This window comes from Esox lucius, chromosome 13 (assembly GCF_011004845.1).
Source record: "Esox lucius isolate fEsoLuc1 chromosome 13, fEsoLuc1.pri, whole genome shotgun sequence".
Classification (NCBI taxonomy): domain Eukaryota; kingdom Metazoa; phylum Chordata; class Actinopteri; order Esociformes; family Esocidae; genus Esox; species Esox lucius.
The window spans coordinates 11,908,964-11,926,368 of NC_047581.1; the positions used below are offsets into that span (position 1 = coordinate 11,908,964).

At 45.8% G+C, this 17,405-nt stretch overlaps 1 protein-coding gene across 3 annotated transcripts in view; it reads left to right on the forward strand.

Annotated features, from left to right (window-relative positions):
* The window catches only part of ptch1 (patched 1), a 58,987-nt gene extending 45,934 nt beyond the window's left edge, over positions 1–13,053 (forward strand). For all 3 annotated transcript variants that reach the window (XM_029124623.2, XM_029124621.2, XM_029124622.2), the window contains 8 exons: positions 747–930; positions 3,170–3,450; positions 4,937–5,074; positions 5,159–5,301; positions 8,624–8,723; positions 8,931–9,275; positions 9,384–9,909; positions 10,094–13,053. In XM_029124623.2, coding sequence (XP_028980456.2) covers positions 747–930; positions 3,170–3,450; positions 4,937–5,074; positions 5,159–5,301; positions 8,624–8,723; positions 8,931–9,275; positions 9,384–9,908 — 1,716 coding nt within the window. In that variant the 3' untranslated portion in view covers position 9,909; positions 10,094–13,053. The remainder of the gene's footprint in view (positions 1–746; positions 931–3,169; positions 3,451–4,936; positions 5,075–5,158; positions 5,302–8,623; positions 8,724–8,930; positions 9,276–9,383; positions 9,910–10,093) is intronic.
* The last annotated feature ends 4,352 nt before the right edge of the window (positions 13,054–17,405 follow it).

Consider the following 17,405-nt stretch of genomic DNA (forward strand, 5'->3'; position numbering starts at 1 on the left):
AGCTAGCTAAAGGCATCTGTTACGGAAGAGAAGATTCTTTTTTTTTTAGCTGGTTTGATATGATGAAGCGATGCACAGTAAAAAGTTTTACTTTCTGAACCTAGCTACTAACGCCTTCTGCTCTCCCAAATGAGAGAGACAGCTTTTGCCCTCTTGTGATCTAGGTGTCCAGTTCTGTATGGCAATTAGAGAAAGCTACAGTAATTCCCTTAGAGGACCAGAAAGTTGGTCAACTATAAGGTTTGTCTGAGCTAGCATTACCTAGCTAGCCCTGTTTGAGAGGCCGGCTGGTTCCCAACACTAAACCTGCATGTTTTTTTTTGTTCTCAAGAGACAAGCACATCTGACCGCCCCTGAAAAGCTGATTTGGCATTTCCATTTTCAATGTTTTAATATAAGCCTAATATTTCTGGGAAGCTCACCGAGAAATACGGGAATTTTCAGAAGGCACCAGTGTTTGACTGTTTACTTTTCTTTGGGTTGGAGAAGGGGAGAAATAGTTTTCGCTTATTTTTAAAGCTGGACTGCTTTCTCGTGCTCATGCATGGTTATAAACTGCATTTCTGCGGTCTGTTCATCTGGAGAACATTTCGGTTCATCCGGAGACAGTCAACATGTCATTTCTACCATGCCTGTCCGTTGCTTACTTTCATTCCTGCTGTCCATTTCATTTTCTTTTTCTGCTCTTCTCCCCTTCCATTTTTCTTTTCAAATATTAACCAATCTCTCCTTGTCTTTCTCTCTAGCTGATGAGGCAACGCTTGGTAGATGCAGATGGCATTATCAACCCGGGGGCATTTTATATCTACCTGACGGCATGGGTCAGCAACGACCCAGTGGCATACGCCGCCTCACAGGCCAACATCCGGCCACACCCCCCAGACTGGCACCACGACCGCACAGACTTGATGCCTGAGATACGCCTCAGCAGTGAGTGACCAATCACAGTACCCTTTACTAGCAGAAATGCCTCTCAGGCCCAGTCATGTCAATGACAACAGTAGTTTATTTGGTTTCAATAATTATTTGGCGCTCTGGCTTTCAGGACCTTACAACGTACAGGAAATTTCCTGTACGTTGATCTATCCATCAGTTTGTATGTTTAAAGGGAATCATATAATGTTTATGTATAAACTACTTTGGATATTTTGTACCTTAAATATTTTGTGGGTCAATTCTAATCTGCTCAACTTACATTCCAGGGGTCTTCATTATGTTGAGCAGTAGTTATTTTAGAGTAGTAACAGTGATGTTAGGGTAATAACAGTTATGTAAGAGTAATAACCGGTTTGTTTGAGTAATAACAGTGATGTTACAGTAATAACTGAATTGTTGGAGTAATAACTGCAATGTTAGTGAAATAATTGTAATATTAGAGTAATAACAGTGACATTAGCGTAATAACAGTGATGTTTGTGTAGTAACAGTGACGTTAGCATAATACCAGTGAGGTTTGTGTAGTAACCATGACATTAGCATAATAACAGTGATGTTTGTGTAGTAACAGTGACGTTAGCACAATACCAGTGAGGTTTGTGTAGTAACCATGACATTAGCATAATAACAGTGATGTTTGTGTAGTAACAGTGACGTTAGCATAATACCAGTGAGGTTTGTGTAGTAACCATGATGTTAGCATAATAACCGTGATATCTGTGTAGTAACAGTGACATTAGCATAATAACAGTGACATTAGCATAATAACAGTGATGTTAGCATAATAACAGTGAGGTTTATGTAGTAACAGTGACATTAGCATAGTAACAGTGATGTTTGTGTAGTAACAGTGACGTTAGCATAATAATAGTGATGTTTGTGTAGTAACAGTGACGTTAGCATAATAACAATGATGTTAGGGTTTGACTCATTTTGTCTGTGAATTTACTGACCCTTCTCTGCTTTCACTTTAAACTAAGCTACTTTCCTTTTTACACCATACTCTGCTTAGTTTGTGTGTGTGTGTGTGTGAGTAAGGGGGGGGGGGGGGGGGCGTGTGTGAGAGCTCGGGTTGCAGTTCTGATGGGCAGGGAATAGTGTGCTGTGGTAATCTAATGGTGCCTGTGGTGAATGCCATTACTCTTACCACCCCAGCACACACACACACACACACACATGCACTTACGCTCTTAAAACTCAGTGACCCCATCACTGCCTACACCCTGTTTTCATTTCCTTACCCCCCCCCCCCCCACACACACACACACACACACAGACACACACACACACAGACAAATGCAAAAGATAAATATGATTGGTTGTTAACAAGTAAAGACTAGGCTTGGGTGGGATAGGCGATTGGATAACAAGCAGGAAGTGCATTACAGGGGGGAGATGAGATTGGATAACAAGCAGTGAGTGTAAATGTGATTGGTTAAGCAGCGTAGAGAGCTTGGCTGTGCAGGAACCCCCTGAAGCAGAGCCATGTTGGCAGAGGTCCAACCCCCAGTCCTAATGGAAATTTATAGTGGAGATTATAATGGGTCAAACCATGTTAGCAAGTGGTGATGTCCGACCCTCCAGGCACTGGAACACACACATCACACACCACAGAGGGTTCTGGGAGTTGTGGTTTCAGATGTTTTTTGAGTAAATGTACATTTCTGAAAGAAAAATGATTGAAGGAAATGTATTTTAAAAAACAAGGTAAAACAATCTTCTGTGAATATTGTAGTGTGGTGTTGTGGGATGGATGAAGGATTTCCGGTGCATGGCTGTGTACGCTAGCCCTGCTTGACAGACACGCATCAGTGTGCGCATTGGCATTCGCGTTCACGCACACGTGTGTTTGTGTGTGTGTGTATGCGTGTGTGTATGCGTGCGTGTGTGTGTGTGTGTGAGTGGAAGTCCACTGCGGTAATGATGGCGATTGAAACGTTGTAATTACAGTGGATCAACGTCAGGACTGACACTGTGGTGTCATTAGCCCGGCTGAAGAGAATGGAGCCCTGTTTCCACACACACGCACACAGACAAGTCACTCTCAACCAAGCCTCATGGGACTAAGATTCAGCTGGGCTTCATTCAGGCCAAGTGAACTGGGGCTAAGGCATAGTGTACTTACTGTAATTTTTCCATACCAGCACTATACCTTCTCAAAAGAAATGTCTCCCTCTGTCTTTCTTTCTCTCTCTCTCTCTCTCTCTCTCTCTCTCTGTCTCTCTCTCTGTAGTTCCAGCCGCAGAGCCAATCGAATACGCACAGTTTCCCTTCTACCTCAACGGGCTCCGCGAGACCCCCCAGTTTGTGGAGGCCATCGAGTCAGTGCGAGCCATCTGCAGCAACTACAGCCGCCAGGGCCTGCCCAGCTACCCCAACGGCTACCCTTTCCTGTTCTGGGAGCAGTACGTAGGCCTGCGACACTGGCTTCTGCTCTCCATCAGCGTGGTACTGGCGTGCACCTTCCTCGTCTGTGCCCTCTTCCTCCTCAACCCCTGGACTGCCGGCATCATCGTGAGTACCCCGGGCGAGCACACATGAACGCGCCTCGGATGAACGGTCCCAGGCCCGGATACGCGAACGCGCACACAGGGTTGAGCGGTCGTCCGCTAAATACGCATTGTAAACCTGCATTCTTCTGTTATTGAGCAAATGCATAGATGTCTTATTTTCGGAAACATTTGTAATGACGTCCAAATCATAATTCTGTCAGATTAAAATCCTCGGAAGGGAGACTTCCTGGCTAGATAACAAGATGCTCTGCAAACCACTCCCTTCATACAGTACGCTCCAATTCATCAGCTGAAAACTGTGGGAGTGCGGATAGGATAGGAGAGAGGGATGGGGGGGTATGAGAAGAGAGGAGAGGGCACGAGAGGAGGCTGCCGTGCTGGGTGTTTTTCTAGCCCGGTTCTGTGCCAGTGTTTATCTCATTGTGTTTAGTCTACATGTCTCTCGCAGACGCTGGTCTTAAATAGATGGGTGTAGGAACACGTTACCCAGGCAACCACCTCTCCCACCTAAAAACAGACCCCTTTCTTTCTTTTCCACCTACAAATATGTTGAGTCTCCGAGAGCATACCTATGTAGTAGCGGTCAAAGGTCTGGAGACACCTACTAAATCAAGGGCATTTAATTTTACGGCTTTCCACATTGTACAATAACAGTGAAGACATCAAAACTAAGACATAACGCATATGGAATCATGCAGCAACCAAAAAAGTGTTAAACATATAGAAACTTGTTTCTAGAGAGTTAGCCTGTCTTTGCCTTGATGAAAGGTTTGCACACTGTTGTCATTCTCTCAACCAGCTTTATGAGGTAGGCACCTGGAATGCTTTTCCAACTGTCTTGAAGAAGTATTAATTCCTTCCAGATGACTAACTCCTGATGCTGGTTGAGAGAATGCAAAAAAAGAGCAGAGCTGGCATCAAGGCAAAGGGTGGCTACTTTGAAGAATCTACAACGTTAAATGTATTTTGGTCTATTTAACAATTTTTGGTTACTTCATGATTCCCTATGTGTTATTTCATGTTTTTGATGGCTTCATTATTATTCTACCATGTGCGAAGTGGTAAAAATAAAGAACTATACTTGAATGAGTAGGTCTGTCCAAACTTTTGAATGGTATTGTTATTACACACACAGTCCTGCTATATCTCCCTACCCGGCTGTGTTTTTATGATAGGCAGTGTTTGGGCCACCCACACCCTATAAAGTAGGCCCCCATTTCTTGTCCGTCAAGCTCCAGAAGCCGAATGAAAGGAGTTAAGGCTTCAAGTTGAAACCATTTGTTGTGTCCGCACCAGGTCACCAGCATCCTACCTTACAACTCCCCTATCACCCTCTGGAACCCTGTAGCTCTGTGATTGGTAACAAGACACCTGTCAGCTGACATTTTACTCCATAGTTGTCTCAGGACCTGGTTAAGCAATGTGCGCGCCCTGGCTAAAACTGTGCACGCTCAGTGACGGTGGTTCCTGGTGGCGTTCCGTTCCAGGTGCTGGTCTTGTCCCTGATGACCGTGGAGCTGTTCGGTATGATGGGCCTCATTGGGATCAAGCTCAGCGCCGTGCCCGTGGTTATCCTGATCGCCTCTGTCGGCATCGGGGTGGAGTTCACCGTCCACGTGGCTCTGGTAAGTACGCACTAAGTACGGGTTTTTCACCCATCATGCGAGTGTTTGTCTGACGACGTGTGTGTGTATGTGTGTTTGATTCAGGCGTTCCTCACAGCGATAGGGGACCGTAACCGGCGGGCGGTGCTGGCGTTAGAACATATGTTTGCACCGGTGTTGGACGGAGCCTTCTCCACCCTGCTGGGAGTCCTCATGCTGGCGGGCTCCGAGTTCGACTTCATCGTCAGGTGGGCGGGACGCACGCACGCTCTCGTGAACATATGAACACACTCGCACGGGAAGACTCTCTGTCAGAGAGTTTCCGTATCTCTGCCCGTCTCCCTCCCTCTGTCTGTAACTGTGTCTGTGTGTGTGTGTGTTGTGGCGTAGCGTTGGCGTCAGTAGGGTTAGGGCTGAGCCTCAACCTGCATGCCGCACAGGAATCCACCTGAAACTCCAGTCATCCGCGAGGCCGCTTCAACCTCCAGTCCTTCCTATTCTTTTCAAGTCTTCACCCTTGACCTCTCGTGCCCTGTTACAACCCTCTCATGTCTCTCCCTCCCCCTTCCTCGCATGCTTCGGTCCTACTGTAGTGGAGGTGCTTCAAGGGAACTCGCGATGGGGGGAGGGGGCGAGATAGAGCGGCGGAGGAGGGGGATGGAGCTGGAAAGTCTTCTGGCTTTTGTTATCTTCTGCAGTTAGTTTAAATGGCCTGTCCAGACATTTACAAGGCTGAGCGGCTGGGGGGGGGGGCATTTACACTGAGACACTCTACGTGTGTGTGTGTGTGTGTGTGTGTGTGTGTGTGTGTGTGTTGACAGTGTGGGCACGGGATTCACGATTACCACCCTTCTGTTTATTCAAATGGGAGAGGCCTGTGTGATAAGACAATCACCTCTACCTATGTGGTCTACACACATACACACTGTTTACACTTTAGTCCCAGTCTAAATACATTTCTAAACCTAACCCTTAACCTAACCGTAACCCCATAAACCTAACCACAGACACACATTGACAAAGCGTTTTTGCAATCATGTGGGTCAGTGATGCCATGCCTGACACATAGACACACACAGACACACACACACACTAACCTCTCTGTTCAGGTCTTCTGGTCCAGGCTCCTCTTAGCCATTTGAAGTTTTTTTTTTTTTTTAAACAAACAAAGCAGTGCCTGAAGACTGCAGAATAACAACACAGCCTGCTCATATTTTTATGCTCGCGCCGAGAGAAATGTTTCCCTCCCTGATTCTCCCTGTCAACCCCACAAATGTTTTCACTCCAAACAGCTCCAGCGCTGTCAGTGTGTGCTCCAGTGGAGATGTGGCTTTAAACCAAGGCAGAAGCTCTGTCAGTTCAGCTGCTCTCCTCCTCTCAAAGTGTCGACAGAGAAACAGAGGACAGGAGACTTGGAGAGGGTAGGAGAGGAGATGATAGGAGGAGAGGAGAACACAGGAGAATAGTGAAGGAGAGCACAGGAGAATAGTGAAGGAGAGCACAGGAGAATAGTGAAGGAGGGCACAGGAGAATAGTGAAGGAGAGCACAGGAGAATAGTGAAGGAGAGCACAGGAGAATAGTGAAGGAGAGCACAGGAGAATAGTGAAGGAGAGCACAGGAGAATAGTGAAGGAGAGCACAGGAGACTAGTGAAGGAGAGCACAGGAGAATAGTGAAGGAGAGCACAGGAGAATAGTGAAGGAGAGCACAGGAGAATAGTGAAGGAGAGCACAGGAGAATAGTGAAGGAGAGCACAGGAGAATAGTGAAGGAGAGCACAGGAGAATAGTGAAGGAGAGCACAGGAGAATAGTGAAGGAGAGCACAGGAGAATAGTGAAGGAGAGCACAGGAGAATAGTGAAGGAGAGCACAGGAGAATAGTGAAGGAGAGCACAGGAGAATAGTGAAGGAGAGCACAGGAGAATAGTGAAGGAGAGCACAGGAGACTAGTGAAGGAGAGCACAGGAGAATAGTGAAGGAGAGCACAGGAGAATAGTGAAGGAGAGCACAGGAGAATAGTGAAGGAGAGCACAGGAGAATAGTGAAGGAGAGCACAGGAGACTAGTGAAGGAGAGCACAGGAGAATAGTGAAGGAGAGCACAGGAGAATAGTGAAGGAGAGCACAGGAGAATAGTGAAGGAGAGCACAGGAGAATAGGAGAGGACAGATAAAGGATTTTGTCACTTTTGCCTGTGTTTCTTCCTCCGCACCTTGTCCTCCGCCCTGCTTTACCATAACCCCATTCCTGCTCCAGTACATCTGACACACACACTAGCACCTAAACACACATGCTCACAGATCATTACAAAAAGTGGCAGTGCAGTAGCTGGAGCCGATATCACACACACACACACACACACACACAATTAACTGAAAAGTCAACATTATCCAGGTCCATCTCAGTGGACCACTCTAATGAGAAGAGGAGCAGAACAGAGGGCAACCAGAGCCCAGCTCTGAGAGGACACATACAGGGGAGCGGAGAGACGAGGAAAGCCTTCCTTAATGAAGGAACTGGAGTGCAGTGAGGGAGGGAGAAGACAAACAGAAAGAGAGGGAGTGGGGGGGGCTAACAGAAAGAGAGGGAGTGGGGGGGGGCTAAGAGAGGGAGTGGGGGGGCTAACAGAAAGAGAGGGAGGGGGGGATTTAGAGAGAAGATTGGGTGGTCTTACCTGATACACTGGAGATTTAATTAGACTGGGGGATTGTAGAGCGCCGGGAATTTCACAGGGGCTTAGCTAGAAAGAAGGGAAAGAGAGAGAGAACGAGAGGGAGAGAGAAAGAGAGGGAGAGAGGCCAGGGAAGGGTAGCATTCGGTGTTCCTTTCTCTTCATCCTAGACTAAATTGTTTAAATTCTATACCCTTCACTTCATGTGTTTTCTTCACCCTCTCTTTTTTGAAAGAGAGAGAGAGAGGCCCCTCTCCTTTTGAGTCCCCCCCCCACACACACACATTCCTGACTACTTTGTTTTCTTCATGTTTGCTTGTACACTGCACTCCCTAAAAAAGTGCCCCCTCCCTATGTTTTTTTTCTCCTCTTCTTTTCTGCGGCTTTGAATGAACCGACTCCAGCTAATTACGCTTCCTTCTCTTTGTTTGAGCGGCTTTCTAAAGATTAACCCTCTATGGTAGCACTTAGGTACAAGACAAGGTGCATTTCTGTTTTCTACTAACCAATGTGTGTGTGTGGGTGTCTTTGTTTTGATGTTATTGCAGTAACAGCATGTTGGTCCTTGTCCCAGCCTCTCCTGTAAAGCTGTGGTTCCCCCAGGTATTCTCTTTGAATTCGCACACACACACACACACACACACACACACACACGTACACTGGCTTTCAACCCTAAACTGTTATCGCAGGTACATATTCTGCAGGTTTTGCTCCGGTGTCAGTGTTTTGTCGTTCGGCGTGTTTGTACCGGCTTCTCTGGCACGGCTCTGTGAGTCGCAGCGTCTGCCAGCAGGATGTTGGTCTGATTCGGTGGGCCTGTGGTGTTGTTCCAGGCTGCTGGGAGGAATGTGGCGTTTCCTGTGTTGACGGCACGGTGTGCGCGGGTCTCTCTCTCCCTCCAGGTATTTCTTCGCTGTGCTGGCCATCCTGACCGTGCTGGGGGTCCTGAACGGACTGGTCCTCCTCCCGGTGTTGCTGTCTTACTTCGGCCCCTACCCAGAGGTCAGAGACAAACGCGCCCAAAGCCCTAGAAAGGCGCATCTTTTCACACGCACACGTGCGCATATTTGAATGTTTCTGTGATTTCACTTGATGTTCTCAATGCTTGCGTGATATTACCCGACACTCTGAGTACAAACAAAGGGATCGAAAGAATAACCTCTCTCCCCTTTCTTTTTAATCCCGCCTCCTTTCTCCGCGACCTCTCAGGTGACCCCTGTGGATGGGCGTAGCCGGCTGCCGACCCCGTCCCCCAATCCCCCGCCTCACGTGGTCCACTTCTCGGTGCACCCCCGCCGCCCCACCTCCGGGGCGGGGACGGGTTCCGACTCGTCCGATTCCGAGTACAGCTCCAACACCACGGCGTCGGGCCTCAGCCGGGAGCTGCAGCAGTACCAGCCCACCTCCAGTCGAGCCAGGCCCGGGAGAGCAGAGGAGGTGCAACCGGACGTACAGATCGGCCGGAGCAGGGCCGTCAGGACAGAGGAGGTGCGACTGGGAGCGGGGCAGAGGACAGTAAGGCATGGAGACGCCTCTGCCTACTCTGTTTCTTCTGTAAGTGCTTTGGATAACCCCACACACGCATGCACGCACGCACGTGAACTGTTTACGCAGTCTGAAACGCTGAACAGGTTTGACGTTCAGAACGTTCTGTTTTGTCAGTCGGTTCCGGCGGAGTCAGGAGTCCACCCTAGTGTATCCCGTCGCTTCAGCAAGAGGGACTTACAGTCACCCCCACCGGACCACCCACGCACAGATGCTTTCGAAACCGCTACCGATGCCGGAAGCCATCCCACCCCCACCAGCCACAGAGAACGCTCGGCGGGGCCAAGGGCCCGCCCTTCCCACAACCCCCGGCCCAATCACCACCAACCTCACCACCCTTACCCTGCCCCCACATACTGCCAGCCCATAACCACGGTAACAGCGTCCGCGTCAGTCACCGTGGCCGTCCACTCCGCCCCCCTCCCCAATCAGAGCCCCGCCTCCTCTTACCCGGGACACACTGCAGCGGAAAGTTACCACACAGCGGGGGCCGCGGAACCTGCTTTTCAGGACCCCCACGTGCCACTGGAGGTTCATATGTGCCGCAGAAGAACCAAGATGGACACCAGTGTGGAGTCCATGGAGCTTCAGGACATGGAATGTGAGGCAGCTGAGAGCGACTGTGGCAGGGGGCCAAGCTGAGGTGAGCCATGGTGGAGTCTGGAGCTCCTCATGACACTGAAGTGATTGACATGTATTTTTCGTTTTTGTTCGTTTCTAAAAAAAAATATATTCAGTCGTTCAATACAGCCCAAATTGTACCACAAACTGAACAAATACATAAGTATTTGCTCATTTGCGTGTTGTGGGTCTCCTTGTTGTTTCAGTGCTGGAGAGCGGAAGCACAGCAGCCAAAGATGGACTCCCTCTCCCGCTCAGCAGAACTCGGCAGCGCAGCGCCACCCTGAACCAAGCATGGTGCTCATAGTTACTGTAGCCCAGTGAACGTTGGACTTAGTTATCTGTATCCATATTTAAAAGATGTACACTTATGTAAATATGAACAACAAAGTAGCTATATATAGGAGCTGTACAACTCCTTTTTAAACAGATTGGGGGCGACTTTTTTATGGTATGTAAGTGTGTGTGTGCGGGTTTGTGTGTGTGTGTGTGTGTGTGTGTGTAAAGAACTCTGATTACTGTTCACTCATCTGTGGATCTGTGCCATGAGGAAGCTTCATCTAGACAATACATTTCAGCATACATTGTTGCTGCTTAAGATATTTTGTATTAATGCAAAATAATTATGTATAATAACTTGTATAATAATTCTATGCAAATATTTCTTTTACGTTAGAGAGTGTTGAGTGTGTAAACGTGATTTTGTGTGTGTGTGTGCTCATCTCTAAAAAGAAATAGATCAACAGTCACGTCATGTTAGATACACAGTAACTACATTGGGTGTGTGTGTGTGTGTGTGTGTGTGCGCATGTGTGTGTGTGTGCAGAGACGTGTGCGTGCGTATATGTGTATGTTTGTATATAAAGGTACGCTTTTTTTTTTTACAATTAATTTGCTTATCACAAACCTGTGGTATTTATGAAACAATTATTGTTGACATTTGACTCACGCTATGCGTGCTATTTAAGACGGGCAGATATGAAGAAGATAAGAGGTGTTTGTAGTTTTAGTGTCTGCGATTGAGCACGGTTCTGCTCTGTTGCTGTTTAGTTGTCCAGGGATTGTTTTACTGTAAAAGGCCACGTGGGCCTAAGCTCTCCCTTGGACTCAATTACCCATCTCCCCCCTTTTCTTTGACGTCACAGCTCACAGTAACCTGACTGGGGTTAGAAGTATCACTCCCGTAGTTAATGCATATTCCGATCGGAAGACAACATTCACATAGTGATATCCAAGTAGTGGAAGCCAGTATGGAGGATTTTGTCGCGTGACATTCGCAGCTTTATTCCTGAGCCCTTATATGTTGTTCTTGTTGTTAATTCATGAGTGTATCCTCTGTTATTGGAACCGTGAATATACATCGTTGTACTCCCTCTCTCTCTAGCGATAAGCTAAAGCTAGGGTGTCACCCAACTCAGCCCGGCACTTGACTGCATTACACATTTTACGGATAAGAAACTCCGCATTGCGCTCTTTCTCCCTACTCAACCAATAAGCTATCACGTCCAGAGAGCTAAAGGGTTAAGCACTATCCGGCCTAATGATACTCAGTGTATCTGTGTGCGCGTGTGTGTGCGTGTGTGTGTCCCTCCGTCCTCTCTCTGCCCTAGGTAGCAACAGCAAAGACAACTGGCCACACTGAAGCTCCAAGTCCATCCCTACTGACCCCACCTCGTAAAAACCCCAACGCCATGATGCTAATTGGAAGTTCCCCCTCGACTGCCGAATGGCACAGGCCAGAGCCTCAGGGGTCAGGGTTCACCAAGCTACCCCCCCCCCACCCACCCACCCACCAGTCTAATATATGTGTTACTCACATCTTGCAAGCTCCGGCATATGTCACCCCCCCCCCCCAACCCCTACGCAATCAATTCCAAATTCCCCATCGATGTACACAGATTTCCTGTTTCACACATGTAGCTATGTGTGTCCTGATAGGATCTCCTCCATCGCCCCTATAGAAGTCTTTAATGTGTTCTGATAGGATCTCCTGACAAGATTTTCACCACTGTCCTTAGAAGTCTTTAATGTGTCCTGACTGGATTTTCACCATTGTCCCTAGAAGTATTTAATGTGTCCTGACAGGATTTCCACCATAGTCCCTAGAAGTCTTTAATGTGTCCTGACAGGATTTTCACCATTGTCCCTAGAAGTCTTTAATGTGTCCTGACAGGATTTCCACCAATGTCCCTAGAAGTCTTTAATGTGTCCTGACAGGATTGCCACCAATGTCCCTAGAAGTCTTTAATGTGTCCTGACAGGATTGCCACCAATGTCCCTAGAAGTCTTTAATGTGTCCTGACAGGATTGCCACCAATGTCCCTAGAAGTCTTTAATGTGTCCTGACAGTATTTCCACCAATGTCCCTAGGTTGTGTCAGCTGCTTGTGTGAGATTCTGTTGTTTTTTGTTTTCTCCTGATGTTACATTGGCAGTAATAGAGGTAAATCATGGCTGGCAACTATTTTCTTCATTTTGTAATGTTTTGTTTTTCAACTTCGGATTTGCGATATTTATATTTTTGTATTATAAGATGTTTTTCTTGTCATTATTGGTCATGAATGCCAGTGGATAACAAATGCAGGGATTTTTATGTCTATTGAAAAACACTATTACAGTTATTGTTTTGACGTGAACCAAGTTTGATCTGTATAAAGTGCTTACTAATGTTAAATAGAAAACAAAGGCGTATATAACATTTACACTACAAGACTCATCATAGCTCTTAGAGGATTTTAAAAGGAAAAAAGAATAATCAATGGTTTTCTACAGACTGCCATTTGGATCCGGTTGGAGAGGTTATATGTATGTTGTTTCAGTTACAAAGATAAATGTATGCCATATAATTTATTTATATGAAAATTTATTTTTGTAGTGTACATAGTAGTTGTCAAGTAATTTGACAGAAGTATATTTTTAAAGAGTTTATATGTAATGATACCATAACAGAGAAAAATCCTAAGGTGCACACTTTCATTGCTAACTGGCTCTCGGACGACATTGACAGACAGGTCCCACTCAGTATTATCTATCCTAGGAGAGAGAACTCAGAAAGCTGTTTCTATGGGTTTGTGAAAGGCTAGCCATGAAAGTAGAAATTGTACTAGCTCTCTAAGTTAATGTTCAAACACTGATAGAATTCTAACAAATAAAAATATTATAACTTATTTGTCTCTTTGTTTATGACTTTAATAAATGGATCTTAATGGAATCATTTGGTGACTTTGGGTCGATGATTTCTGTAACACTGTTGAGATCTTGATGAACAGAACATCCATAACAATGCTTTGTGAGGTTTGAAAATGATTGCTTGAATTGGGCTGAGTATTGGCACTTATGTGTTTCTATCGCTTGGCCTCTCGTTTCTCTTATATAATATTAATTCACAGGTATTGTGGAGATCCTGTACCTAAATATAAACAGTACCAACATCCAATGAGTAATGCACAAATCCTGCAAATTCCTACTTATAAAGCATTTAGAGGTCTGTAATTTTTATCATAGGTACACTTCAACTGTGAGAAACAGAATCTAAAACAAAAATCCAGAAAATAACATTTTTTAAATGTTAAATAATTAATTTGCATTTTATTGCATGACATAAATATTTGATCACCTACCAACCAGTAAGAATTCCGGCTCTCACAGACCTGTTAGTTTTTCTTTAAGAAGCCCTCCTGTTCTCCACTCATTACCGGTATTAACTGCACCTGTTTGAACTTGTTACCTGTATAAAAGACACCTGTCCGCACACTCAATCAAACAGACTCCAACCTCTCCACAATGGCCAAGACCAGAGAGCTGTGTAAGGACATCAGGGATAAAATTGTACAAGGCTGCACAAGGCTGGGATGGGCTACAGGACAATAGGCAAGCAGCTTGGTGAGAAGGCAACAACTGTTGGCGCAATTATTAGAAAATGGAAGAAGTTCAAGATGACGGTCAATCTCCCTCGGTCTGGGGCTCCATACAATATCTCACCTCGTGGGACATCAATGATCATGAGGAAGGTGAGGGATCAGCCCAGAACTACACGGCAGGACCTGGTCGATGACCTGAAGAGAGCTGGGACCACAGTCTCAAAGAAAACCATTAGTAACCATGGATTAAAATCCTGCAGCGCACGCAAGGTCCAGGCCCGTCTGAAGTTTGCCAATGACCAGAGGAGGAATGGGACAAGGTCATGTGGTCTGATGATACAAAAATAGAGCTTTTTGGTCTAAACTCCACTCGCCGTGCTTGGAGGAAGAAGAAGGATGAGTACAACCCCAAGAACACCATCCGTGAAGCATTGGGGATGTTTTCTGCAAAGGGGACAGGACGACTGCACCGTATTGAGGTTGAGGATGGATGGGGCCATGTATCGCGAGATCTTGGCCAACAACCACCCTCCCTCAATAAGAGCATTGAAGATGGGTCGTGGCTGGATCTTCCAGCATGACAATGACCTAAAACACACAGCCAGGGCAACTAAGGAGTGGCTCCGTATGAAGCATCTCAAGGTCCTGGAGTGGCCTAGCCAGTCTCCAGACTTGAACCCAATAAAAAATCTTTGGAGGGAGCTGAAAGTCCGTAATGCCCAGCGACAGCCCCGAAACCTGAAGGATCTGGAGAAGGTCTGTATGGAGGAGTGGGCCAAAATCCCTGCTGCAGTGTGTGCAAACCTGGTCAAGAACTACAGGAAACGTATGATCTCTGTAATTGCAAACAAAGGTTTCTGTACCAAATATTAAGTTCTGCTTTTCTGATGTATCAAATACTAATGCCATGCAATAAAATGCAAATTATTTACAATGTGATTTTCTGGATTTTTGTTTTAGATTCCGCCACTCACAGTTGAAGAGTACATAAGATAAAAATTACAGACCTCTACATGCTTTGTAAGTGGGAAAACCTGCAAAATCGGCAGTGTATCAAATACTTGTTCTCCCCACTGTACTAACATTTCAACACATTGTCATGATGGTATAAGAGAGTATCATTTTCATAACAGTATAACTATGTATCAACTGAATGATAACACATTTACAGTACTGTAAAAAAGTCTTAGGCCATCTGAGAGAATTGTTTAAAGCCATTTATTGGAGCAGTAAGTTCAATTGTTAGAAAAAACAATATTAACATTCGAGTGAAGACAAAAAACCTGGATACAATTATAAGTAACAAAAACATTGTTTTTAAGTTAGTAATCAAGTTGGTATTTTGTGTGGCATCTCTTAGAATGCAACACTGAAGCAATTTGCTTGGATAGACTTGTGTAATTGGTCAGTAGGCTTGTGGTAAATTCTTCCAAGGTTTTCACAGGATTTGCCATAACATCTTCAATTATAGTGAGGTCAGGGCTCTGAGGTGGCCTGTCAAATATAGTTTTTTCATCTGCTGACTTTTCCTCCAAGTAGCTCTTCATCAAGTTTGTAGACTGTCAGGGGTCATTATCAGTCAAAGATGGTCATTTCTTGTAAGACACTTTTCACAGTTGAAGAATTTCCTTTCATGCCAGATGCCAGGTGCAGTGCATCTGGATATGCTCCTGTCCCTTAAGGAAGTGTCCTTTAAACACTATTCATAAGATATTTAAAGCAGACAGCTTTTGGTGTTTTCTATTGCATTTTCTATCTTCAATTTGCAGTCTCTTTACATTTCAGATATTCTTTGTAGTTAATTTATTTATTTTTCAACAACATTTTTCATGCTTTTAATATGTATTTCTATTCATTCTGTGTTATAGTGTTGTCACATTCAAACAAATACGTAGCGCTCAGATAAATTAACGAACACGATTTTCTCAGATGGCCTAAGACTGTGTTGGAAAGACTGAACTTCAGTAAGTGGTTCCAATATGTTTACTTGATGTGGTGTTCACAGAATCCCTGTTGATTGGGAAACGTTTCCCTTATCATCCCCATGTCAGACCTTGTTAAGTGAACGGTTTCTAGGTGCAACAGTCTTCCCTCTCCAGTTTCTTGCCCCTCCATTGGAACTTTCTGACATCTGGTCCTCCTGAATCCAGCAGCTCTCCCCAACAGCCACCTCCCTCCACCCCTCCTTTCCTGCGCTCCCGTTTGGTATGATTTTGACAGACAGCTTTATAGACTACAAGGAAATTGGTTGTAGTTACAATACAGCTGGTTTCAGAGTAATGAAAAAGGGCATGTGGCCTTGAGCTCACAGCATCTAAGACCTAATCAGACTCGCTGGCTGAACAGACTGGTTGTTTGTTCCGACCGACTGGTCGCCTGACAAGCTGACCGACAGGGTGGTCGGCTGATAGTCTAGCTAAGATGAACAGTCTGTACAGACCACCTCCGAGGACTGTGTGTGCGTAGGAGCGACATTGCTCATGGAAACCCTCAATCATTAGGACTTCCCTCATCTGCTCCGGGACCCCAGGTCATGATACCACTCCCCCTACACCTGGCCCTCACCTTTGCCCCTTACCTCCCCTCACCTTTGCCCCTTCTACACAATCTCATATGCCCTTGGACGTGAAACAGCGCATATAGGGCAAAGAGCGTCAGTTGTGCTAACGTGGTCCAGCCTGTTAATGAATGAGAGTTTCCTAAAGAGGTCCTCTCAGCCCTGGATGATAGAGGAAACACAGACATGGAAAAAGGGTTCTTTATTAAGAGGTTTATCTCATTAATGCTTGCTGCCCACACTGACAGATACAAAATATACAAAATATGTTGATTCAATGTTCAATTACAAGGCAACCAGCTCCAATAGTATCATGTCCTTGCTCGACAAACATTTTGTTCAGAGCAAAACGTTAGTGTGAAAATCAGTCGGTTGAACTCACCATTCCATTGCAGCTGGTTGCCGTACAATAGTATGTTGACATAAAAGGGGGAAAAAAGATTCAAATGTACAGTGCTACTATCAAATGTTCTCCCATCTTCCTTCTTTGGCCTTTTTCTCCCCCCTCTCCTTCCCTTTCTCTAGCCTCAGAGGAACGTCATATCTCAAATGTTTGTGTAGAAGGAAAAATCACTGTCAACTTACTGAATCCAGACCTTTTCTTTCTTGACCTTCCTTCTATCCTTTGTCCCTCCTTCCTCCTCCTCTAACTCGTCCCTTCCTCACCCCCCTCTCTCCCTCGCTGAAAGCTTGTCCATCATCGCCTGTCGGGAGAGCTAAACCTTCGTACACACTCTTTTACATGAGTGATTCCTCTGCTGACATGATTGTACTGTACACACACACACTCTCCCCTGCCAGATAGACACATTCTTTATGAGACTGGAGAAAGGGATAAATCTGTTGGAAACATCAGATGTCTTGCTTATGCAATTCAACCCCATATCCACTGGAGCTTTACCTCCAAGGACTCAGCGACACCCTGAAAACCATTCAACTTCTCAGTTTGTGTGGGTGTGTGTGTGTGTGTGTGGGGGGGGGGGAAGGGGGGGTATGTGTGTGGGGGGGGGTATGTGTGGGTGTAAATGCCCCTGTGCTATGAGCCAGGGTGATGCCAAAGCCAGAATGGATTTCCGAAAACTTGACAGCACCATCTCATACA